At 42.3% G+C, this 25,565-nt stretch overlaps 1 protein-coding gene across 5 annotated transcripts in view; it reads right to left on the bottom strand.

Moving 5' to 3' along the window:
- Rpap2 (RNA polymerase II associated protein 2) overlaps positions 1 to 25,565 on the bottom strand; it is a 73,091-nt gene that overhangs the window by 18,740 nt on the left and 28,786 nt on the right. For 3 of the 5 annotated variants that reach the window (XM_028782336.1, XM_028782337.1, XM_028782335.1), the window contains exon 11: positions 18,198 to 18,266. In XM_028782336.1, coding sequence (XP_028638169.1) covers positions 18,198 to 18,266 — 69 coding nt within the window. Of the gene's footprint in view, positions 1 to 9,050; positions 10,141 to 18,197; positions 18,267 to 25,565 lie in introns of those variants that run through there. The other 2 variants (XM_028782340.1, XM_028782339.1) reach the window with 1 other exon arrangement.

Genomic DNA, 25,565 nt, shown 5'->3' on the forward strand with positions numbered 1-25,565 from the left:
TTACTCAGGCTGGACCCAAGCCACCAATGAACCGACTATGTTACTCAGGCTGGACCCAAGCCACCAAGCTCAAGTGATTGTCTTGCCTCTGTCTCTGGGATTAAAGACATGTGCCACTATGCCCAGCTCTTAGGACTCTGTTTAATGTAGTGATTTCATTTTTTTTTGACTCCTGGGTAGATACATGGGACTCCCATGTATGGCATACTGTAAGGGTGAACAAACCTTACACTTTATAAACACCGTTCCTCACACATAACTGAATCTCTTTTAAGAATTTTCCTTTTCCTCTTTCTTTCATCCTTCCTTTTCTCTCCTCTACCCCACCTCCTTTTTTGATTTTTAAGACATGGTTTTTCTGACTAGCCCTGGCTGTCCCAGAACTCACTGGGTAGACCAAGCTGGCCTTGAACTCACAGAGACCTGCCTGCCTTTGCAGTGATTAAAGTCGTATACTACCATGGCCTGTCTTCACCTTTCTTTCATGGTCATGCTTCTGAGGCCATGGAACTACTCCTTATTTCCACCCCTGCTTCGTTTGTGCTCCACTGAGCTTCTCATGACAGTGAAACAGTGACCGAAACTCAAATACTGTTTAAACTTACTAACAAACCCAAACTAGGAAATGAAAGACGCCAAAGCACTTCTAAGTTATCTTTGAAGTACACCTGCAGGGTCTTATCAACTGCTTATCCCACTTTTGTTTGACTTTCTAGGCCCATATGTATGTATGTGTGTGTGTATGTATGTATGTATGTATGTATGTATGTATGTATGTATTCTTTTTTTTTCCCTCTCCTTTTTGATATAGGCTATGGTGCCCAGGGTGATTCTGAATTCCATGACTCAAGTGATCTTTCAGCCTCCCAAGATTTGAGGTATGTGCTTTACCCTCAGTTTAAGTTATCCTGTTCAATCTTTTTCATTAAAAATAACCCATCATGCATTGAAAGGGACTGAAGTATTTATTTTAATCCTCACGATTCTAGTAGTGGATACCAAAGAAAACAATGAACTGAAAAACTACTTAAGAGATAGCAACATATCAGAGTTGAGATTTGACAATGTGTTTTCTGTACGAAATATCTTTAAAATCATAGGTAGAGAATGTAGATATCAGTGAATGTTTTAAAAGTTATGTGTAAAATTTGCCCAAGTGTGAATGAGGGCAGAGGGGACAGTAGCAAGACTGCAGGTGACGCTTTGCAAAAAACAGGTGATGCAAACTCATAACATAAAGTCACAAATAGGAGAAGAGACTTCTCATGGAAACTTGAGGGAAACACAGAGACATCTACAGCTGGTTCTTTACTATGTGGCCAACGGCATGACAACAAAGCAAAGCCAAGTGTCATCCGACTGACACGCCCTTTAGCCCACTGCTCCACATATGTTACACATCAAATGGAGAGAACAAGCCAGGTTAGGACAGGCACACCATTTGTTGTTCTAACACCTGCTTAATGGGAACTATGTACAGTGCTAGGAGAGCTTCAAAGTCTGGGCATGACAACCGAGAGATCGTTAATAAAACATCTGAGTCAAGGACTCAGGGCTGTGAAAATGGCTTATCAAGACTCAGAGACCCAGGGTCTTGGGTTTATAGCCTGTCACCAGTCAGAGCCATAAAAAGAGTTCAAGTGTTGGTCTATCAAACAACTAGAATTAAACAGCAGATTCAATGCTGTGTTATCCATATGTAGGGCAATGAAAGTCAATAACAGTAGGATTTTCAGTGGCCTCCTCCTTCCCCATCCCTGCTGGGCCAGTCATGGCACCACGTTAAAGCACCATGGCCTCCACTTGGGGACTCCTAGAACATTGTGTGTGTGTGTGTATCACTGAATGATCACGTCTTAAACATCTAGGGCACCTGCATCAGACATCCCAGAACTCCACCCTCCACCCAGAACACTGCCCTGAGCAAGAGCACTGCCTCCTAGGGGGTTTTCTGAGAACAGGTGGGCGTTCTAAATGGCGCTGGACAACCATCTCCCTCATGTACAAATGATTTAAGTGAAGAGAGAGCTGTGACACGTTCTGTGAGAGTAAATGTCACCAGAAAGCACAGTATGGTTATGGGTGGAGGAAGGGACAGGAAGCAGAAGCCACACTTCTTTAACCTATCCGATCTGAGACATGACTGGGTTCATACAGAGGTCTGCTGCAGGGAGGGAACTCACCATGCATAAAGGCCATGAAGATACAGTGACTGTTAAAAGATAACACTGGCCTTACAAGGAGAGCAAAACAACAACAACAACAACAACAACAACAACAAAACAACAACCCACATTCCCAAACTCCAAACCCTGTCCCTTCTACCCTCTCTCAGAGCTGGGAAGGAGGTATGAGGGAATTTTCTGCCACAAAGAAAGACTTTGTTTATATATGTTGTGTTTATCATGGCAGCAATGTAAAAAGATATATGAAGCCTGCAGTGGAGGCCCACGTCTGTAATCCCAGCACTTCTGAGGCTAGGGTATGAGGACTACCACAAGTTTTAAGTTAACCTGGGTTCAGAATGAGACCCTATTTTAAAGTCCTAAATAACAAATGTAATCCATGACAGTCTATGGAAATAGACTCAAATGAAAGCAAAGGCTGCTGGGACAGACAAGACAGCTTTATGTTTCATAGGTTTACCTACATTTAAAATGAGATAGGGTCTCACTATGAAGCCCGGTCTCCTGCCTCAGCCTCTGGAGTGCCGGGGTGACAGGCATCATGCTTGGCTGAAGTGCTTCATTTAAGAATGGTGCCGGTGAAAATCTAAAATAAGTTTACTGTGGTATTTTAGTGAAGTTACACCACCTAGTTTTCTCAAATGTGACTCAGTTTATCTTGTTCTAAAAACTGAGCTAGGAGAAGATTAAACCAGAATACCTGTCATGTCTTCAGAAAGCTGAGGGCTCACAGAAACCCTAGATGTTATGCAAAATACCTTCCTCAGAAATGAAAAAGAAATAGGGTATATATTTTCAAAAGGAATCCTGCCTGTACATTTAGGGCTCTTCAGAATACAAATAATTGGAATTTCAAATTTTAGGTTTCATATTTAACATGAACTTACTTTTATTCTTTCCTTTTTTCCTTCTTGAGACAGGGTCAGTCTATATGTAGACCAGGCTGGTCTGGAACTCAGAGATCTGCCTGCCTCTGCCTCCTGAGTGCTGGTGTTACAGGTGTGCCACCACTGGCCTGCACCTTGAACTTCCTTTACTGTACTGTTTCTTGAACAGAAGACAGAATGTCTAATGCTAGCAGGGAGCCCGCAGACATTTGTCTGGCCTGTGGGTCAGACTTCCTCCCCACAGTAAAATGACAACCAGAAAGTCACCATGCTGCAGAGCTGCCTCCTTTCTATAAGATAGCCCAGGTTAGGCCATGTGCTGTGGCAACTGCTGCATGCTACTTTTCTGCTTTGTTGACCCTGACAAGGAGACAAACACTGAGAGGTTAGAGCTGAGTTTCACATTCAGATACATCACAACGGATGGTAGAAATATACTGAGCTCTTGCAGACCCCAGCCCTCGAGCCTACCTGGTCCCCTTGTGTGAGGATCCCAAACACAAGTCAGTGATTTACAACTTTCTAAAAATATTCTTTTTAAAATGAGACTAATTTGTTGGTCTTTCTGTGAAGTTGCAGCAGGTGTCAACTCCAAGATGAGGCCCAAGTGACTCTCTTAAGGTCATGTAAGTCAGTAACAGACGAGCAAATAACCCCAAAAGCATCCCCACAGTCTGCACTTCTAACCGCGAGACCACAGTAGCTCACACATCTGATTCATTTTAAGAACTGAGCAGGTCTCATGATTTTCAAAGGCCATTTGTGTATGCTCTTCAAATAAAGCATGGGATTTGCCATTACAAAGTAAACATGCTAATGAAAGCAGGCAGTTCTCCTGATGCTAGCACACCCCAACCATGTGCTACAGCCTAAGTAGGCCTGTCACACACAGCTCAGTCAACCTAACTGAGGAGGCCAAATCTTTTGGGTTAAAACTCCATCTTAGAGAACCTGACCTAAGGTTGAACTCAAGTTAACTAACAGGCCAGTACCTAACACCAGTTCCCAGGTTGAGGTACCCCAACAAGATCTGCGTCTAGCACCAGTTTCCAGATTATTCTTCAACAAATCTACACCCCACCCCCTAGATTATAAGCCTGCCTCTGATACTTCACTTCCTAACCACCACCAATCAGGAAAAGAGCTGAGGTTAAGTTTATGGTTTGGCTCTCAACACCAGCCAATTATGTTAAAGGACACAATGACCCCCCAATCAGATACCCCCTTCTTATCTCTATAAATGCCTGTCTGAAACTAAGCTTAGGGCTGTCCCCTCCCATTCTGCTATGTTAGAGACAATGGCGTGGCCCACACTGGAGCTTGAATAGAGACCCTAATTCGATTGCATTGGAATCGGCTCCTTGGTGGACTTTTGGGGTTCAAGAACTCTCCCTGGCACAACATTTCTATTCAGCACCCCAATAAACCTGAGTTAAGACAACGATTCTTGGTTCTTTGTGTACAATTAGCCCCTTAGGAAATGAAAAACAAAATTTCTGTTCAGGCAAAGACCAACAAATCAAAATTTGTGTATCAGTCATTAGTAAATGTATTTTTTAAAGTTCCTAATGTGATTCTAATGGCAGCCAGGATAAAGAAACACTAATTCAAAGTTCCCCTAATTGTTTTTAACTGGATCTGTGGTATTGCCTGGGCTGTCTTTGAACTCTCAGGTTCATGTCCCAGAACTCTAGGCAAATACTGATTTGAATTAATTCTGAATTGAATTAGTGGTTACACGCAACCGAGTTGAAGCTGTGGGCTAAGTGCTACCACAGTCTAGCTGTTCAATAGCTACTGAGAGAAACTGAAAAGTAAAGGGAATCCTTTTACAGGTCGTATTCACAGGCGACTAAACACGGGAGGCAAAGGTTGTGACCCTGAACAAGAGCTGTCAGTGCATGTCAGAAATGTACAGTCAAGTGTCAGCCATAGAGCCCCCGATGCTTGAGATCAGTGACGTGAGGAAGGGAAACACAAGACGATGAGATGAGGCCACATCACAGTTTACCTGGCTGGGAAGTCACTAGATATCTAAACAAATTAATTTGTTCTTAGGCAATTTTGTGTATATACAGTGTATATATGCTGACCACTCTTACCCCCACCTCCTTTTTTCTCATACCCTCTCTCATGTTCATGCCTAGTCACTCTGTTTTGTGATTCTCTGAGTTTGATTAACTTGGGCCATCTGTGTGATGATGGGCGTGGAGTTATCTGTTGGAGCCTCCTGGGCTCAGTACAAGGTACACAACTTAAAGACAGAGATCTCTCGTCTCCAGGAGCCTGAGAGTGCTCAGTGGTTCAGAAGTAAAAGAGTGAGCCCTGTGAACCGCTCCTATTTCCATGTCTGACTATTGACAGGGCTGGTCCTTGTGTGGACCCAGTGCGGGTAACTAAATTGTTGTGTATTAATGATCACAACGGTTGTATCCAGAGAGCAGCATTCTGCAGGTCTTCACCCTAACTTATGGCTTTACATCCTTCCTGTACTTCCTCTACACTATTCCCTGAGCCTTAGAGGGATGGTGCAGTGTTTTGTTGAGGCCTGGGCCCACAGTCACTGCTTGGTCTCTGCATGGCAGGCAGAGCAGTCTCTGCCTAGGTGGTGGTTGTTTTCTGTTTGTTTTACTTCCCTGTGCAGGACATAGTTCAGTAGTTAAGAGCATGTGCAGCTTGTTCTTCCAGCGCCCTGAGTTCTGGTCCCAGCACCCACATTGGGCTCCTTACAGCCGCCTGTAATTTCAGCTCCAGGGGTTCTAATGCTTTCGTCTGGCCTTAATGGGCACTCAAACGCATGTGTCCAGGCACACAGACATACATATACATATAGATAGATAAAATAAAAAAGAATAAAGAATAAAAAATCCCCTGTATCCCGATCAGGGTTAAACGTCAATGAGGAGACTGTAATAGCGGGAAGATGGATGAGACACATGGCCAGCAGCTCACGTTCTTCAGGAAGGCAGTCGCGGCTGATGCACTTTACTCACAGTAGGAATCACACAAAACAGACTATAGCTGGGTGTGGTAGTGCACTTTAATCCCAGCACTTGGGAGGCAGAGACAGTGGCTTTCTGAGTTTGAGGCCAGCTTGGTCTATTCAGCAAGTTCCACACCAGCCAGGGCTATAGAGTGAGATGCTGACTTAAAACAAAACAAAATAAAACAAAGTCAGATTAATCAGATATGGGAAGTAAAGGGCAAGTGTGTTAGGCAGGGCTCCTCAGAGAAATAGAACTTAAAGAATGAATCTATCCATCTGTCTGTCTGTCCATCCAATACATCCATCTATCCATTCATCCATCCATCAATAAACAAAGGGAACTTATTAGAATGGCTTATAGTCTTTGGTTGGCTTTGAACTCTTAGCAATCCTCCTGTCCCAGCCTCTCTAGCTCTTCGCTGTGCCTAGCTGACAACTAAGTTTTCAATGTTGGATGATTAGGTAGAAACAAAATAAATAGGGCTCATCTGAAAGGGAAGATGTGTTTGATCTTATTTTGAGTCATGACATGCTTAAGGGATATTCAAAGAGATGACTAACAAAAAGAATCTCATCCATTTTCTGGGGGAGACATCAGAGTGGGAGAAACAATTTTGGGATGAGGTCGCATGAAGTACTTGGTTGAGGAGATCCATTCTGTTCCTGAAGTAACTCCAACATCCTTTACAGATATATTTGCTGTAACTTCTTTGTGCATGTACAGTGAGTGTGTGAATGCAGTGCTCATGTACCCCAGGTGTTGGTCCACTTCGCATCTTGTTCTGAGGCGGCGTCACCAAGGATGCTGGCCTGTGAGCCTCCAGAAATCCTCTTGCCACCTCTCATATCCTTGCAGGAACACTGGCATTACAGACACACTTAAATCCAGCTTTTTACATAGGTGCTGGAGATTCAAACTACTCAGGTCCGAATGCTTGCACACAAGTGCTTTTACCCACAGAGTCATCTCCCCCAGCTTCTTGGTCTCCTTCGGAAACCAATGTCTTGCTATTACTTTCTGAGTCTTTGTCCCCTTATCTTAGCTATGCCCAGCAAAACTCCAATCCAAGATCAATGCTGCTTTTTCCACAGGTGACTGTAAACTCCTAGGGCAGGGTTAGGAGGGAGGTGGGGGAGAAAGCGCCTCTGGCTGATAGCACACTACAAAGCCATGATCTCTGGCCTCATCAGAATAGCACGTCAGTCTTCTGTGGCTCTTTGTCAGCTCCTTCCTTGTCTGCATTGAGGACCACTGTTACTATTTTTCATCCAGACTCAACCTCCATCCCCTTAAAGGACTGTCTATGGTCCCACACCACTGAGAATCCTAATCTCTGTAACCACACCGCTGTCCCTCACTACTGTCTGCCTGACAAGAACAGCTATGCTGTTCCCACCCAAGCTCTTCATCTGCTCACGTCCCATGCTTTGTCTGTCTTTACAACTATCCTGCCCTAATATCCTTCCCTCGATTCAACTATTAATTGTTAATGGCTCCTCACCCACGTCCTTACCTGAGTTAATAAAACTAACCTCTTTCTAAAGCCGTTACTGTTAAATCTCTCCTGTGCTGTCTTTTAGGATAAATGTATTTATTTAGTGTGTCCGTGCGGGTACATGCTTCTGCTGCATTTCCAGTACTAAACAGTCTGAACTTGATCTTTTATAGCATGAACCATTCCAAATGGTAGCAGTCAACTCCCAAGCTCGCATTTAGGATAGACTAGACTGAGATGCTCTAAGAAGAGAGAAAAGTAAAGGATTCTAAACTTTGTTTTTTCCCTTTGACTCTTATATGCTCTAGAATTCTGTGACTATATAAAAAAAGGAATAGAATGGAAGTATTTGAATTTCAGCTCCAAGAACAGCAAGATTTTGCTGTTAACTATAATGATCAGGATGAAGTAATGCACAAAAAAAACATGTATAAAGTTAACAAAGGAAAAATTTTGCCAAGCCCTCCATATATTTGGGAATAATAATTTTTCTTCTAATAGCTTCATTTAAATTTGCAAGACAAATGAATAAATGGATTTTATACAAACTAAAGGAAACTTTTGTGCTAAAGTGAGCATTTCTATCAGGGCCTATTAATATCTGATAAATACCCTCGTGCCAGTCATCCTGTGTCTGCCTTCTAAGTGTTGTTGATTGTAGGCATGTGCCACCACCACTGAGCTGGACAGTTCTTTGAATGTTGTAGCTATTAGTGTCTACTACTGAATTTAAAGAATTTATCAAAGGCTAAGTGTGGTGGGCACACATCTGTAATTGGGAGAGCAAGGCAGTAGACTCAAGATTGAGGACAGCTTGGACTGTATAAAAACAAATAAACTGTTCTTTCTCTAGAAGTATGTTCACTTATTTTGTAATCATACACCTGAAAAAAATAGGGCTGGAGAGATGGACTGGTGTCATAAAAGTGCCTGTCAACCCAAGTTCAATCCCTGGGACCCACGCAGTGAAGGGAGAGACCTGACTCCTGCAAGGTCTTGCCTGACCTTCACAAGAATGCCTCAGCAAAGATATGCCCCCACCACTCAGCAATTTATGACATAGGTGATTAAATTTTAAAAACCTTAGATGGATGACGATGTGTTTTTAGTTTTTAAATTATAAATTTATTGATGTATTTATTGTTTGGGGTGGGGCATGTCTGGGCCAATCTATGGTGTGGAGATCCTACAACTCTCAAGCGCTCCATTCATTCACTGACTTAATTCAGGGAATAGTCCCTGAGTTACAGTTGGGGGGTTGTGTGTGGCATCAGGATATGAGACAGTAGCAACCTACACAGCAGCTCCACTGAGCAGAGGTTTTGTTTTGTAAGAATACTGTTTCAAATCACTGCACTGACTCTAGATAGTTTTTCCTGATTTAGGACCATTTACATATTGTCCAAACATAGTATGTGGATAAATTAGAAAGTCTCTTATTTTTACAAAGACTTGTGTACACACACACACACACACACACACACACAATTTTTCACAAGGATGAACTATATGTTTACATCTCATAGATGGACTACCAGGCCATTGGAAACAGAAGGGCATGAGAGGCAAAGATCAGAAATGTGAGAGAAGAGACACCAGGGTTAGACACAGTTGCATAGGACACCTGTTTCAGATTGTGTCTTAGTTTTCCCAGGGCAAATCACTGATCTGGGGCAGGAGGAGAATGAAGTGGAACAACTAAAGAAGTAAGAGTGAAATAGTATTTGGAAGCAGAAATACAGTTTATCTAATTTTTATTTTAATTTAGTGTGTGTGTATGCGTGTGTATACTAAACCCAAACCCAGCTTTGTATACACAAGACCAACTTTCAACTCCACTAGCCCTAGTTCTTCATTTTTGAAATTAAGATCTGAGGAAACCTTTACCAAGGAACACTGACTTCAAGTCAAAGAGAGAAGTGTGGGAGAGAGATTGGAAATGCGCTAGGCGAAGGGACAAAGGGGCAGAGAGCCATCTTTTCAGAATGTGGCTTTACTCTCATAGATGCCTCCAGTGACCCCACAGAGCTCTCACCATCCTTCAGCACCCCTCACTCTCCTGCTTCAGCTGAACATCAGGGCTGGCACCAGGAGCTGCTAAGACTGTCTCATTAGAAACAAGTGCTGCTTCAGCAAAATCTGAATTCAGTCTAACTCCTCACACTTCCAAAATGTGAATATTTGTGAAGCTGAGGTTAGAGCTTCAAGACAAGTGTTGTCTCTAGGGCAGTGGATTTACATTTAGTGAAATAGGGCTTGTTAGAAGGTAGTTACACACATAAGAGTTCTATTAACTCTGTCTTAGGTAAGCTGGCTGTAGTGGTACACTCTTGTAATCCTAGACCTGGAAGACTTGAGGCAGCTGACTGCTGTCAGCTGTGGGCAGCATGGCTGCCTGGGTCATGGAGTGAGAGGATCCCAAAACACAAAACAAAATTTACTTTAGGTAAAAAGACAGTCACCAAAATAAGAAACTAATAGGTAGGTAAGGCCAGCAGTGCGATGGTGTTGGAAGAGATCAGAGAGGACAGATGAGAGAGCATGCCAGGGGCATGCCATCATGGGCCTTCACTTCAGAGCTTTATCTGGAAAATGGAGATAAAGACTTTGATTACAGAAGACCATTGCAGCCAAATAAAATACAATGTTTTTCTTCTAACAGATGGCTCATGCCCTGATGATGTTTGCGTTTAAGGGTTTAGGATTACCTATTAATAAGGAAGCCAGGACGCTTCCCACTGATATTTCTAATAGAAAAGAAACAAGTCCTTTGTAAATCACTGTGGAGTGATATATTTCATGTGTGTTTGTTTAAGGGGTTGGGGCAGAGTAACTTTAAACTTTATATCTAAATCCTGTTTGTAGCAGGTCTATAAAGCAGCTGTAGATGAGCACCAGACAGCTTTTCTTCCTAATTCCTGCTGCTGGGCAATGCGCTCAGATCGCCAGTTCCAGCTTTCTCCTCCTCAGTGTGTGATTAAAGTGGGATCAAGCCCCACACAGTAATCACTATACTCCTGTAGTGGTGATCCCCAAGGCTGGGGCAATACTACCAGTAACCTCAGGGAGCTTGTTCAGACAGGCAGATGCTTTAGGAAAACTAGGGACTGGCTAGTAAAACCGAAGCTGTGATTGGTAAGTGCCAACTGCTATTAACTCCTGTCATCCTCAAAGCTGCTGGAGTCTGGGAATCTGGAGACTCCCCGCTTGAGCGTGTGTGTGTGTGTGTGTGTGTGTGTGTGTGTGCGTGTGTATTGCCAGGGAGGGAACACAGGGCCTCACACACCGGTAATTTTCAACATGGATTAAGGGAGCAGGTTTGGGGACCCTCTGCAATTTATGGGTGAATAAAAAACTAAATTATAAATTTGTTGGAGATGTAGGAAATTTTAAGGAAAAAAAATCTTTGTAGAAAGTAGGCTTTGATTAGAAATTTAAAGTGTTATTCCTTTTGAAATTATCTGGGTTCTAGGTTAAGGAAATGGCTGAGCAGGTAAAAGTGGTCTCTGAAAGTCTGATGGCGAGAGTCAGATCCTGGAACCATGTGAAAAGCCATGCAGGAGTGTGAATCTCTAATCCCAGCACTTCTCCTCAAGATGGGGAGCAGAAACAGGAGACAGCTAGCACACTCTTTAATTGTGAACCCCTCTAGAATAAAAAATGTCCCGTACATCCAACATCCAACAGCCCAGGGCAGACTTCTCATTCCACAAGAGAAATGGTCTACAGAAAGGAGGAACTGGGTCAAAGCAAGACTAAAGCCCAGGAGGACAAACATGAAGTCCTACAGCTCCGCGTCCAGCATCTGGGTATGTGACAGGGGTCTGTGAACTATAGCAAGCTTGGCCAGCCCAATGCAGGGTCACCCACAATTGCTGCCCAAAGTTTCCCTGGCCAGATGCTCTCTCATGGGATAGCAGTATCAAAACTCACAATGTTTCATGTCCCACCTCCTGTGTCTTGGGAACACACTAATTTGTGGAAGGGGAACAGTCGGTGAGCACAGGAAGGGGATGGATCACAGTTGGCCTTTCTTAAAGTTGAAAACACTAACTGAAAGGACAGCTACAGATTAGACAGATGGCAGAGTGGAGGGCGACATCAGAGAAAGGCTATTTTCTCCTGGTAAAATAAAGCTATTTTATAGATTTTTATAGATTTGTTATTTTAAAATCCTTTTTAATCTGGTCTGCTCAAAATAATGGCATCTATGTTGTATATCTGGCCCTAGGCACTCCCAAAGAGCCTAAGACTATTACTTAAGGGAGACTTCTGGTAAAGAACAAGGACACAAGTTAATCTAAGCAAATTTGTCAGTTACCTACCCAGGAAAAGGCCTCCTGGAAAGCTGCCTCTCCAGAGATGGCAGGAAATAGTGAGAAGTCTATTCAAACGCATATACAATGGGTATAATGGACAACTGCATACAACCGGATACACTGGGGCCTTCTGGTAGCTGTCCACTCTGACCCTTGACTGTGTCTCATGTCACTAATAAAGGTTGCCATCTGATGGTGAGCCAAAGGGACACAGGACATTCTGGGGACTCCACTGTGTCTGAGGTCTCAGCCTCACAGTTGCAAGTATTGCCCTCTTAGGGGCTTCTTGTAGAGAATCTGGGAAGGCATGCTTAGTCGCCTATGCCTTCTTTTGAAAACTTAATGTCCAAAACCTCAAAATATTTGCATCCTGAATGCCTGTGAGACCAGCAGGAAGATGTCCCATGAGCTCAAGCAGTAGCCAAGTCCCTCTGAATCAAGGATGCTGCAGTCTCAGTGGTTGCATGGTTCAACCTGGAAAAACACTTTCCTAGACTGTACTATTATGACACCTGGTAGCTTTCTTCCTAAAAGAAATTTATACTCTGGAGCCTGCCAATGGGTGAGGGTTGGTTAATTCCTGAGGTGCCCTAAAGGCATCTTTTCTCTCTGTCTTGAGAGTGCCTGGCTACTTTTTCACAGTGTTAAACTCATGAAAACCTTCTACCTTACTCCTTTCCTGGCTAGACTGCACTGTTTTTTGTTTGTTTGTTCGTTTTTTGTTTTTTAAAAAATCCTTCTGTTCCCAAGCCTCTTGCTCCTGATCCTTACTGTTAAGCTTGGCTAGAAACAACCGCCAATAGCTATGTGACATCATCACACTGTTTTACAATTTCCCCCATCACATTAGTCCATCATTTTTCAATTCAGCGCCGAACACAGACTCAATGCAAATGTAGGTAAATTCTTTGCCAGGACATAATAAACATGGCCTTTAGTTCAGCTCCCTTCTGAGCCCTCGTCAGTCTGGCCTCTACTGTCTACACTCTGGTTGGTGTCTTGGTCTTCTGAATGACATCATAAATGTTTATTAACCTTCGCTCACATCATCGTAACAGCAACAATACCACCTCTTGGTATCAATATTTTGTGTTATTTACTTCTACACAGTTGTTACAAAAATTCCTGACAAACAATTAGATGGAGGAATTATAACTTTGTCTCAGAGTTTTAGAGAGCTAATTCCAGTATGGTTCAGAGGACACGGCAGAGAGGGCACGGCAGAGCAGTAGAGTTCACAGCCTGGGGGCTGGGAAGCAGGAGACACAAGCGTATTGGGAAGGACATCCCCCAGGATCTTTCTGCCTACCAACCTTTCAGCTAGCTACAACTCCTCAAGATTCTCTGTAACTTCCCCACACAGCATCATTCGCTGAGGACAAGCATATGACAGCCTGGCTGTGGAGCACACATGAGCACCTGCAGTGACGCCTGGATGTGAGGATGAGATAAGGCCTGAGTTTAGTTAGTCTCTGGAGCCTAGACGCCACCAGTGACTGTGTGAAACGGTGCAGCTGCTGCAGGAAACAGCTTGGCAGTTTCTCGAAAGGTTAATCATAACCCAGCAATTCATCATCAGTGTTTACAATACAACTAAACTAAAAACATGCCACACAAGAACATGCCCATGGATGTTCATGACACCACTGCACAAACTAGCCTCAGAGCAGAAATAACTGAAATAGCTCTCACCTAGCAACTGAGTACTGAGTAAATGTGTGTATATCCGCAGCAAGAAATATTATATGGTCATAAAAAAAAGTACTGTTACATGCTGTGACATGGACAAAAACTCTAAAAACATGTTAAATGAAACAAGCCAAACATAAACAGATATATCTTACATGATTTCACTGATTTAAATATTTAGAACAGGTAAACAAATAAATGGTCATCCCACAGGGTTGTAAGTGGTTGTCAGAGGAGAAATCAAGGCTGAACTCAGACGAGGTTTCTTTTTGGGGTGACAAAATCATTCTGTTATTAGATAGTATGGACTACTGTATAATACAGCAAATATACTAAAATCCAGAACTGTCTATACATTAAAATGAGAATTTTCTCTCAAGAAAAATCAGTTATAAATATTCCATAATTATAAAATGCAAAAAAATACTTCCAAAAACCAAACTTGATTTGGAATGGTAAGAGAGATGTGGGACTCAGGAATACTCTTAAGAACTATCTATTTGTTCTTTAAGGTATGTTCATAGATCTTTACGAGGAAATGAAGAGATAGGTAGGCTTTAAAGCACAGTTGGGAGAGGGTAAAAGCTTTAGTCTTGGCTTTCCATCCATGCCCAGGAGCCCAGGGAGGGGACTCTCCAGAGTGCCACTCCTCAAAGTGACTGTGTGCATCCTGATGGCTCTTGTCCAGAGACCACGGTCAAGCTGAGTTTGTTTAAAATACCATTTCCCAGGACTTACTTGTTAATCCCTGAACGATGGGAATGCCCAAAGCTTTTAGAGGGAATAAACTATTGCATGGTCCCTGACTACAAACAGGCCACAGTTCACTGGAAACAGCCAGTTCAGATAAGTAAAATGAAAGCAGACACTTTAGACATGGCCTTGAAAGCTTTCCATTAGAGAACACCACGAGCATCCACGTAGGAGCAGCATGTGTCTATGTTATGACTAGCAGAAGGCACCCTCTGCTTTATCTTCTTTAAGTGATACAGACTGAATACTCATCTCCTCCACTGGACAGCCAAAGTTCCAAGAACACATTTTCAGCTGAGGGAACTTGATCCCCATTCCTGGCAATGTGGGCTGCGCACATGGGACTCAGCCTGTTAGACTGCTGTGTGTGCCTTTTCCTTGGCTGCCAGTTTTGGTTAGGACCTTTCCCTAGATTTCTCTTCAGCATGGCATAGTCCTATTTTGTGTTACAAATGAGAATGACAGTTACAGTTATGGTCTAGTTACAGACTAAAATGACTTTAATGACAATGGTACAATTCAAGAAAACAAAAGGTGAAGGAAGAAGAAAGGAGTGGGGGGTTGGCTGAGGGCTGACCTATGACATCTTCTTAGACTCTGTACTGCAAGCATGCAGAAGGAGTCTGTCATTCGTTAAGAGGGGAATTATGAAGAAAGGAAAGAAGATGATTTTCTATAGAAGTGTTTACACTTTTCAATACTGCTGTGAAAACTTGAGGCCTGGCATTTTCTGTTGCTATGGATGAGTGTGCTTGTCAAAAGAACCCTCTCCAGCTGGTTTCAGGATTCTGCACTTCTGTGGTGCTCTTAAGGCTGTTGTTACTTTCTCAGTAACCACAATTGCTCTACAGAATTATGTTTGGTTTGAATATGTGTTTTAGAAATGCCTACAGGTTCTGAGTAACCCTCCTTGAAAATCTGTTTCTGTGACGGTCTCTGAAGAGTTCCCAGGAGAGACTTTCACGCCTCCACCCAGTTTAGTGGCAATAACCTAACAGCAGGAAGGTCATTTACACAGATTTGTGCTGATTCCCCTTGGCTCTAGCTCAGCATATCTTTGGGCATCTAGACTTTCCATGGGAGGTTCTCTGTCTAACAATGACCATCATGTCAAGGGTAATGCTATCTTTGTTAAACTGGATACAGAAAGAAGGTGAGATTGTATACCAAATATAATTATACCCAATAGAAGTGAGTGGGATTTGCTTTAAATATTTAAAATTTTATTTAATATTTAAAATTCTAAATGTAAAATATTTAAGTTCTATCCCTAACATGCTTAGTAGTAGTTATTTGAGAAGGATGGAGTTGTGGATGAAAGGGGCCAACAGCTAAGCAATAGGTTTGAAGGGCCAAAGGGGGCTTTCTAAAAAAAGAAATAAATGAAATAATATGTACTGAGATAGAAGTCTTAGGAGTTAATGATAAAGGGTAAAGAGGGATACCTGAAACCTGAAGCTACACAGTGTGCAAACTGACTGATTAGAACTGTTAAGGAGATCCTGTGGCAAAGACACAGGATTTCAAGGACAAAAGCCTCCCAAGTACTTTGTAAATGGGATCTACAGTGACCAAAGATTTTCAAAGCCAAAGGACTTACTTACTCCAGAAATGACTAAGCTGTCTACGAATCAAAAGGCTCAGTGGCTGGGAAGGCTGGATCTCCCTGTAGGGTCAGGGCATACGAATGACAGAGGACACAGAGTAGTTCTCACAGCTACAATTTTAAGATTGTACAAGAGAAACTAATACAGATAAAAAGCATACAACTAAATCCCGTGACTTACTTTTCCAAAGAGTTGTTAGACCTAAACCCAGAAGTCAAATGGTGAAAAAACAAAAACAAAAACACCTAGCTAATAGTGTTAAGTATCTTTTGTTAAATGGTATCTATATTAAAACCAAACATAGGTTTTCTAAAGCACTTGCTAATAGTGTCAGTATCTTTTGTTAAATAGTATCTATATTAAAACCAAACATAGGCTTTTTAAAAAAAAATGTAGGTTATAAAATATTTTTGTGTGTATATTTATAGTGTATATTCTTGTTTGGATGTATGTATGTATGTTATATATGTATGTATATATACACACACGTCAAAGGTTGGTTTTGGGTAACTTCCTCAAATGCTCTCCACTTAATCAACTGAGCTCATCAATTCAGGTCAGCTGGTTCACCAATGAGCTTCTGGGGTCTCCTTGTCTCCTGTTCACATACCGGAGTGACATGCACATAGCCACACCTGGCTTTTATGTGGTCACAAGCTTAGGTCCTTATGCTTGCTTAGCACTCATTCTGATGACTGAAGCATTTCCCAGTCCAGAGTTTTGTTTTCACAGGGAATAACTGCACGAATTTTAATACTACATTTTACTATTGTGTTTCTCAATACTGCCCCCCCACCCCCCGGACAGGGCTTCTCTTGTGTGGCCCTGGCTTTCTTGGAACTCATTCTGTAGACCACCTGCCTCTGCATCCTGAGTGCTGGGATTAAAGGTGTGAGGCACCACTACCCAGCTCACTCTTCTAACTGCTAGACATTTTGGAGATGTGGCAGTAGTTTAATACAAAAAGTAAAGGGCCTCGCATGCCTTCAGCTGCAGAATCAAGATTCTGAGATCACTGCTCATGCCTCTAACATGTTAAACTAAACACTGCTTCCTGTTTAGTGTAATAGATTATAAAAATCTATTTATAAAATAGAAGTACAGTTAGATAGTTTTCTATGAGCATTTATTACCAGGTATATGATACTGTGGGTAAGCATAATGATTGATATTTTCTCTGCCAATGACCAAAATATTTACACATTTCATAAAGTAGAAAACCTTTTAAAAATTAATAATATATTTTTTATGAACTGCCAATTCAACTGGAACACTGAATAGTGGAAATAACAAAAGATTTGTTCTTAGGGTTGATTAAAAATTTATATCAGAGCATTCAAGTAAAGTTATTTTCTGTGTTCTGATTTAATGAATCATGTGAGTTGTATCTATTCGGGTGACACAGATTCCGGCTCACTGAAGCCTAAGCTAATCCTTCTCACACAGCTTTTCTTGGGACAGGGAAGGCACATGTCAGTCTAAAGTAATATCAAAGAAAGAGCAAGCAGGGCTGAAGACTGCATCCTGAGCATGACTGCCAGTGAGCATCTCTAAGTTTCCATTGCCTGTGGGCTTCAATGGCCCAACCAATGCCAACATCAACAGCAGCAGCAGCAGCAGCAGCAATGAATGGGCCTCAAAAGATTTCCCAATTCAAGCTGAAAAATACTACACCTAATAAATGGCTGTAACCCTTTTGAAAAATAGCCTTAGAAGCCACCAGTGGTCTCTTAGAAGATGAGTGAGCTTCAAATGTTTTATGTGTACTGGGAGAGTGTCTACTTACCTCCTTTAAACCTGTTAATTTTAAAATGCACATTTAGAAAATAAGACTTACCTACTACTATTAAACATAAACTATGCCCAAAATGAAATATACATAAAAACAGATACAAGACAATGAAGCTCATTCAGTCTTAATAGAACAGATGTTAACAAGGAAACGTAAAAGACTACTGTACAAATCTCCAACAAAAGAGAAATAATACTTATGAGAACTGGATTTTCTTAAGATGGTAGAGATTCAGAGTAACAATTACAGCTTCTCAAATATGGCACATTCTCAAATTTCCACATGTGGAAACAAAATACGGCAGACCCCTTCATGTGGAAACAATGCAGCAGACCCCTGATACGGGAACTACCTTACTGCATAAAAACGGGATAATAAGGCACAGAGTGTGAGAACCGCCTTCTCCAAGGCGGTGTGCAAACCAGGGACTGTTTCCTCAACCAAACTGTTCATTTACAGTCAGAATCTGAAAGAGTACTTACAGTAACAGCAAGACCACAGAGATTAGAGTCCATTCCACAGGTTTGTGTATAATGTTTCTATTTGATAATCTGAAAGACATCAAGATTTACCTTTAGAGTTTTAGTTTGTGATAAGAATTATAATTTAATGTGTCCAAGAGGCAGCATTCTTCACCGATTTCTTCCAAGTGCCCAGAGCAAGTACTTGTAACCAATGGGCATTCAAATCAGTATTTCTGGATTTATTATCTCATGGCTATCTTTTCTTAACATCTGAATGAAATTTTAGGAAATTTAGTATCGACTAATTTATCAATATGGATTTTCTCTATAGTTTAGAAAGAATGGTTTTTTCAAAATCAAAAAAGTCTAGGTATAAAATGGAGGTATAGTCTAACAGTCAGCTAATGTGGACATTAGTGCAGCTCTGTCACTAGTGTTATATACTCTGATATGTATTAATTTTAAAACTTTAAGCCAGGAGTGGTAGCACACAACTTTAATCCCAACACTGGAGAGGCAGAGACAGGGGCTCTGTGAGTCTGAGGCTAGCCAGGTCTTTAGAGCTTTTACAAGTTCAGTGAGGGCTACATATAAAGCCCTTGTCTCAAAAACAAAACTAACCACTCTCCGAAGAGCTGGTATAGAAGGGTCAGTAGCCCTACTTTTCCTCACAGGCTTCTGCAAAGATCAAGGGTACAAACGGCACACACTGGCAGGTCTGCTTTCCTTCTCCACTAGCTGGCTCTGACACAGCCGAGCAGAGCGCTCCCTCCATGGATGTCTCCACTGGGCTTCTGCCTCTCTCTGTGGTATCACTTCCCAACCTCGTAACCCTGAGCAACCTGGGCTTTTGCCCCAAGTTTCTCCTTGTCTCTACACACAGTCTTACAGCACAAAGACCACTATGGGCTGACACTTTCAAACCTTCCAGCTCTAGTCTGGACCTCTTTCCTGAATTCCAGTTTCTGTATCAGACAGTCTACTTGAGACACCCAGCATGAGCACACACACCCCTCCTGTCTGGCAGGGGTAGGCTGCTCTGTGCCACACACAGTTCCATGGCTCTGACCATGGATCTTTCCTCCTGACATCCATACTTTCCTAGGTTTATCAGCACCCTAAATGCTCAATGACTACGTCAGGCTAACTCCTGTTTTCAGGTTTTGTTTTTAACTTTATATGTATGGGTGTTTTTCCTGCATATGTGTCTGTACTCCATTTGCACCCAGTGGGCACAGAGGCCAGAAGAGGGTGTCAGATCCCATGAGACTGGAGTTACAGATAGTAGTGAGCCACCAATTGAATTCAGGAGTGGTGGCGCACGCCTTTAATCCCAGCACTTGGGTGACAGAGGCAGGCGGATCTCTATGAGTTTGAGGCCAACTTGGTCTATAGAGTGAGTTCCAGGACAGCTAGGGCTGCACAGAGAAACCCTGTCTTGAAACAACAATAACAACAAAAACTGCTGCAACGTGGTAAGTCATTCCAATAAATTCCAAATATAAAATGTTCATATCTATGTAAGATATATAAATGACATGCATGTACGCACTCACGCACACAAGTGAACCCAGACCCCTTGGAGGGGCATCAAGTGCTTGTCACCACTGAGCCATATCTCCAGCCCCATTTTCAGGTATCTTTTAGTTTTTATTTTTAGTTAAATCTTTTTGTTTTTATCATGTGCCTATGATATGTGTTGAGTCTGTGTGCTACGGCTCATGTATGGAGGTCAGAGTACAACTCTGTGGAGCTGGTTCCTTCTTCCATCTTTATGTGAGTTTAGAGATCAGATTCATATCAACAGCAACTGCTGAGCCATCTTGTTGTCCCTGATGATCTCGGACAACAGCAGCTTGCTCCTGACCTTCCATTAGCCCTTTCTTTAAATGCATCTCTCCTTGTTGTCTTCCCCACCAGACTATCTAACACCAAAGCTTCTCATTCTGCTTTTCAGCTTCTTGGAAGATATGGAGACTTCTGCACAGTACATTACACTAAAATCAGCAGACAGCCCTTTGGACGGATGAGGCACCATGCCATCCCATTTGTTCACTGTCTTGTAGCAAACAAAATGGAATCCAGCACATAACTACAAAGAGCTTGAATAGTAGGGTAAGGATGTACATAAAAATGACAAAACAGAACAGTACAACCTCTTGGACTTGTGTGTGTGTGTATGTGTGTGTGTGTGTGTGTGAGAGAGAGAGAGAGAGAGAGAGAGAGAGAGAGAGAGAGAGAGAGATTTTCTCATTATGTAGCCCTGGGCTGGCCCACCTCTGCCTCTGAGTACTGGGATTAAAGGTGTGCACCATCGGGCCTAAAATTCTGTTTTTGGTTTTTGTTGTTGTTTGTAAACCTCTCAGTAAACATATATTTAATATTTTATAAGTTCATTTTGTCATTCAGGAAAAACAATGTAGCACATGTGTAATCTTTAGCACTATTCCAGGAACTGGGGAAACACAAGGAAAGACTGTATTAGTTACCCTTCTATTGCCCTGACAAAGTGCAGGCAAACTAAGTACCAAAGGAACTTATAGAAAAGTCTGTCAGGGCTTACAGCTTCAGAGGCAGAGGCACGACCACCATGACTGGGAGCATGGCAGCAGCAGGCATGGCACGGCCCTAGAGCAGTAGCTGAGACCTTACATCTGATCCTTAGCAGGAGATAGACCACTTACTAGGAATGGCTTGGGCTTTTGCAACCTCAAGCCCGCACTCCACTGACACACATCCTCCAACAAGGCCACATCTCCTAATCCTCCCTAAAAAGTTCTATCGGAGACCAAGTACTCAGACATATGCATCCATGGGGGCCTTCTCATTCAAGCCACAGAGACTGTGTTTTTATCTCATGGTATTTCTGTTACATTAGCTAGATAGCAAAGTTCCACTTGTTTTCATATTGCTGATCCACAGTTTTTCTACTATATATGCTAAATAAATATATTTACTATTGTCTAACTAATAATTAAAAAAAAACAAAAGGGGCTGGAGGGATGGCTCAGGAGTAGAAAACACGGGCTGCTCTTCCAGAGGCCTGGGTTAATTCACATGTCAGGTGGCTCACAGCCATCTGTATCTCCAGTTCCAGGGGTCCAATTCCCTCTTCTGGCCTCCCTGGGTATTAGGCACGTTATTTAAAATTTATACATGTTTAGGACAGTAGTCTTGATTCATCATATATGTAATTTGAAGAGGATTTTAATTCATATCTGTTCAGATCAGAGTCTTTTAACCTGCTGGGTGGATCCTGCCCTGGGCTATGCCAGGTGAGTGGTAACAGACATAGCCCAAGTCAGGGGTGGGTGGATAGGAGTGGGCAGTTCTCTACTCATGCATGAGAAGTTCTTCAGAGAGCCCTAAATAGCCTCTCAGCTCTGCACACTGGAATTACCTAGGGGGCTTTTAAGCTATACTGCTGTCTAAGCACAACCTTGACTAATCAAAAGAAACCTGGTCTCCAGGGACCAAGCCACACACTTGTAGTTGTTAAATGGCTGTTCTACAAGCTCTTAGTATTGATGACCATTTCAAAAAGAAAAATATTGTTATTTATATCAACTTTTCCCCATTTGTCAGTATTGATTGGAAGGAGTTCTCCACAGTAGTTACCACCAGCTATAGGGCATCTTTTCAGAGGAAATAGGTTACAGATCACATTGTCATGTTAGAAGCAGAGGACTCTCAGGGAGCACCTGATTATCTCCCTGAAGGTAGTTAGGGAGATTAATCTTTATGAAAGCTATAGACTCCAACAAACAGGTTTTAGAACAAAATTAGAACATAATTCTATAGTACCCCCTACCAAGATAATGTTTACTTTTTGGCTTCTCACAGATGTCTTTATTAAAAAATTTCAAGCATATGTAACAGTAGAAAACACATAAAATAAGATCTGTATATTCTCTATTATTCAGACAACAATCATCTTCTGACCAACCATGTTTTATCTCCACAGCCCCATACTAACCCTAACCTGGATAATTTTAAAGCCAATAGATCATTTAATCATTTAATTATTGTCACTAGTGAACAAAGTAATTGGAAGGAGTCTGGTTATAAAACAGGAATAAATTAAGTGATAAATTAAGTTTATACATTAAAGGGACATTTGAAGGGGCTGGAGAGATGACTCAGTGGTTAAGAACAGTGACTGCTCTTCCAGAGGTCCTGAGTACAATTCCCAGCTCACAATCATCTGTAAGGGGATCCGATGCCCTCTTCTGGTGTGTCAGAAGACAGCTACAGTGTACTCATATACTCATATAAATTAAATAAATAAATCTTGAAAAAGTGTGTGGCATTTGAAAGCTACTCTCCGCATATCAGTCTGTCTGTTAGGACTGAAGAACCATTTGTCCTGGCTAGCTCACATGTCAGAGATGCTTGATCAGTAAGATAAGTTGCACAGTAGATTCCTTAATACAAGCTTTTATAATAATCCCATTAGGCTCTCTGGGTTTTTCAAGTTTTGGTTTGGTGACATTACTGGTTTTCAACTTAATACACTTGGAAGTCCTCAAGTATGCTCAAGAATGCTCTCAGACGTACCTTTGATATGTGTATGAGAAAACTAGACAGATGCTTGGACTGGATACCAGCAAAGCTGCCGTTAGGGAATGGAAGCTGTAATGTAATGCTAATGACTTAAGAGGTTCTGGGATCTGTTCTAACCTGGGCCTCATGCATGCTAACCACATGTTCTACCACAGAGCCACACTCCCAAACCACACAGCACACTTACTACTCCTCATATTTTGCCCCCCCCCCCCCCACACACACACAGGGTTTCTCTGTGTAGCCTTGGCTATCCTGGAAGTCACTGAATCGACCAGGCTGGCCTCAAACTCATAGACATCCACCCTGCCTCTGATCCCCAAGTGCTGGGATGAAAGGCGTGCGCAGCCACCGCCCAGCTTCTCCTCAGCTCTCACGCTCCTCCTCCCCACAAGCTTCAGAACGCTCTCTGTGCTCCTCCCCGAAGTCTGTTATACCTGTTGGGATTTTCCAGCTTTACTGAGGGATAATGGGTAAATTTATATGTGACTATATATCTACATATATTTACCAGAAAAAGTTGGGCTGATTAGCACACCCCTGACCTTATGGAGTTTCCTTTGTGTATGTGGAGCAATAACAAGAGCTACTCTTTTAGCAAATTCTAAGCCTCGTATGCAACACATGAAAGCAATAAATGTTTCCCACTGTAGCTGGTAAGATGCTTAAGGAAGAGACTATATCTGAATGCGTGCTCAGGGCCTAACCACAGGAAGTAGATAAATACTGTCTAGTAAAATATTTGCCTGTGGAAAAATTAAGTTATAGGAAGAGGTGAATAAAGAAGAAAGGCAAGACAAGTGAAGCGGAGGGAAACGCCAGCTGAGAACACACTTGCCCTTCCTCTTAAGTCCTGTTAGGGAGCTCACTGTGGAGCTCCCTCTGGTGAATCAAGTCAGATGCAGTGTGCCTCTGCACTCCTCCCCAGGCTCACGGTGCTCTTTGAGAGCTGCCTTTTCCTCTGCTTTGCTAAGGTTTGCGGAGTCAGAATGTCTTAAGATACAGTAGAACACCAAGCCAATGTGACACAGTGGTGCTGCAGAAGAAGCTGCAAGTTTTCCTCAAAGTTTCTCTAGAGGACAGGACGTGGGAGTAGTAGAATATATGCTCACCATGTGTCAGGCCTTGGGGCTCACTCCCATTCCCCCAGAAACATGTGAACAAAGATGTACTTGTACACATGCGTAAGTATGTACACACACATACATGCCTATTACTAATTTCTTACTTTTTTGGCATGGGGATTGAACCCATGGCCTTGTATATGCTAGACAATGTTCTTTAATACTGAGCTACACCCTTTGCCCCTTGAATGAAGTTTTACTTGTCTAGTTCAAAAGCAAGGGGACCAGACAGAAAATCAAGTATGGAGGCCACTGACCTTGTCTAAAACATGAACAGGCTTGTAAACACCTGAATCCATGCTCTTTCGTAATGTACAACCTTTTATCTGCCAAGAAAAGAGGCAGCATAGGCTCTGCACTTAGGCTTGGAATCAAAACCCAATGACTAGCTACATGATTTGAGAGAGGCTATTTAACCTTTGACCTGCCATTTGTAAAATGACTCCACTGTTTGCTTTTTTAAAGAAATTAAACAACACAGCTCCACTATTAGGCAAATCGTGGCATGTTGATGAGAATTGACTACATGTACTGATATCGATCAGACATTGTTACCAGTGCTGCTCAAAAGACCTACAGACTAGACAGTGGTTTCCAGCATCACACACTGTATTTCCATGGCATGTACAATAATAATGGAGCCATCTTCTAGTTACCTTAGAGCTACAATTCAGATGACATCAGTAGTTCCAAAGGACTAAGAAACATGGTCTGTAAGACAGAATCATGCTTCAGTATTCTACCTGTAAGTCAGCAATCTGACTACAGCATTGCATACTTTAACTGAAATGCCAACTTCAAATTCTGCACAAGTTCTCATTAGCAGCACTTTCATAATAGCAATGTTTTAATACAGAACAAAATAACTCACATTTAATAGACATAAACAAAGATGTCCTTAGACACAGTGGGAGAAGAAACAATGAAAGAACCACTGCAGGACATTTTGCCAGTGTCTTCACTTGGTAAAAATTATACTACTGACTGCATGCAGAGGGAAAACCAGGGGGCTGGGACGTTCTGTGAGACAGTAGGCTGTCCATACATACATACATGCCACACAGCAGGCAATTCTAATGCAATCTCCTGTCACTTAACTGCCAGGCCAAGTAAGTCATACTGCGTGAGGACCCAGATGGCTTCTGCAGCTGGTTTTCAAACTGGAGCACATCTCACCGGTTAGACGGCTACTATAGATTAAGTTCCATTTTCTTTGAGTTTCTAACAAGATCTGAGAGCCTCAAGTTCTGCCATTGTTTAAGACAATATTCAAACATCACTTTAGGGTATACAGAGTAAACTGCTATTTAATCTACTTTAAATGAGGTTAGGAAACATGTAGTTCATGATGAGAGGACTTGCTTTGGGGAAGTTTTTGGTAGCGCTGGGGTCAGAACTAAGTGCCTCATGCATGCTAGGTCAGTGTGCTGCAAGTGAGCTACAAGTTCCCCTCTGAGACGATTTATCCCAAGAGCTCTTCTGAAGTCACCAGCTTACGCAGAACAGTGATGAGGTATCCACCTCCTGTCTGAAGAGAAATGCACAGCAAGCCCTGACAAGCTAGTGAAACCCTGCTACTGTGCCTTTGCTCCCTGAGAAGGCAGAACAAAAAATGCTCAGTCTCCGGTCAGTGCTGTGGACTCTAACTCAATCTCACCATCACTGTCCTGGGTCTGCACTGTGGACTCCAACCCAACCT

This window comes from Grammomys surdaster, unplaced genomic scaffold, assembly GCF_004785775.1.
Source record: "Grammomys surdaster isolate TR1022 unplaced genomic scaffold, NIH_TR_1.0 751, whole genome shotgun sequence".
NCBI classification, from domain to species: Eukaryota; Metazoa; Chordata; class Mammalia; order Rodentia; family Muridae; genus Grammomys; species Grammomys surdaster.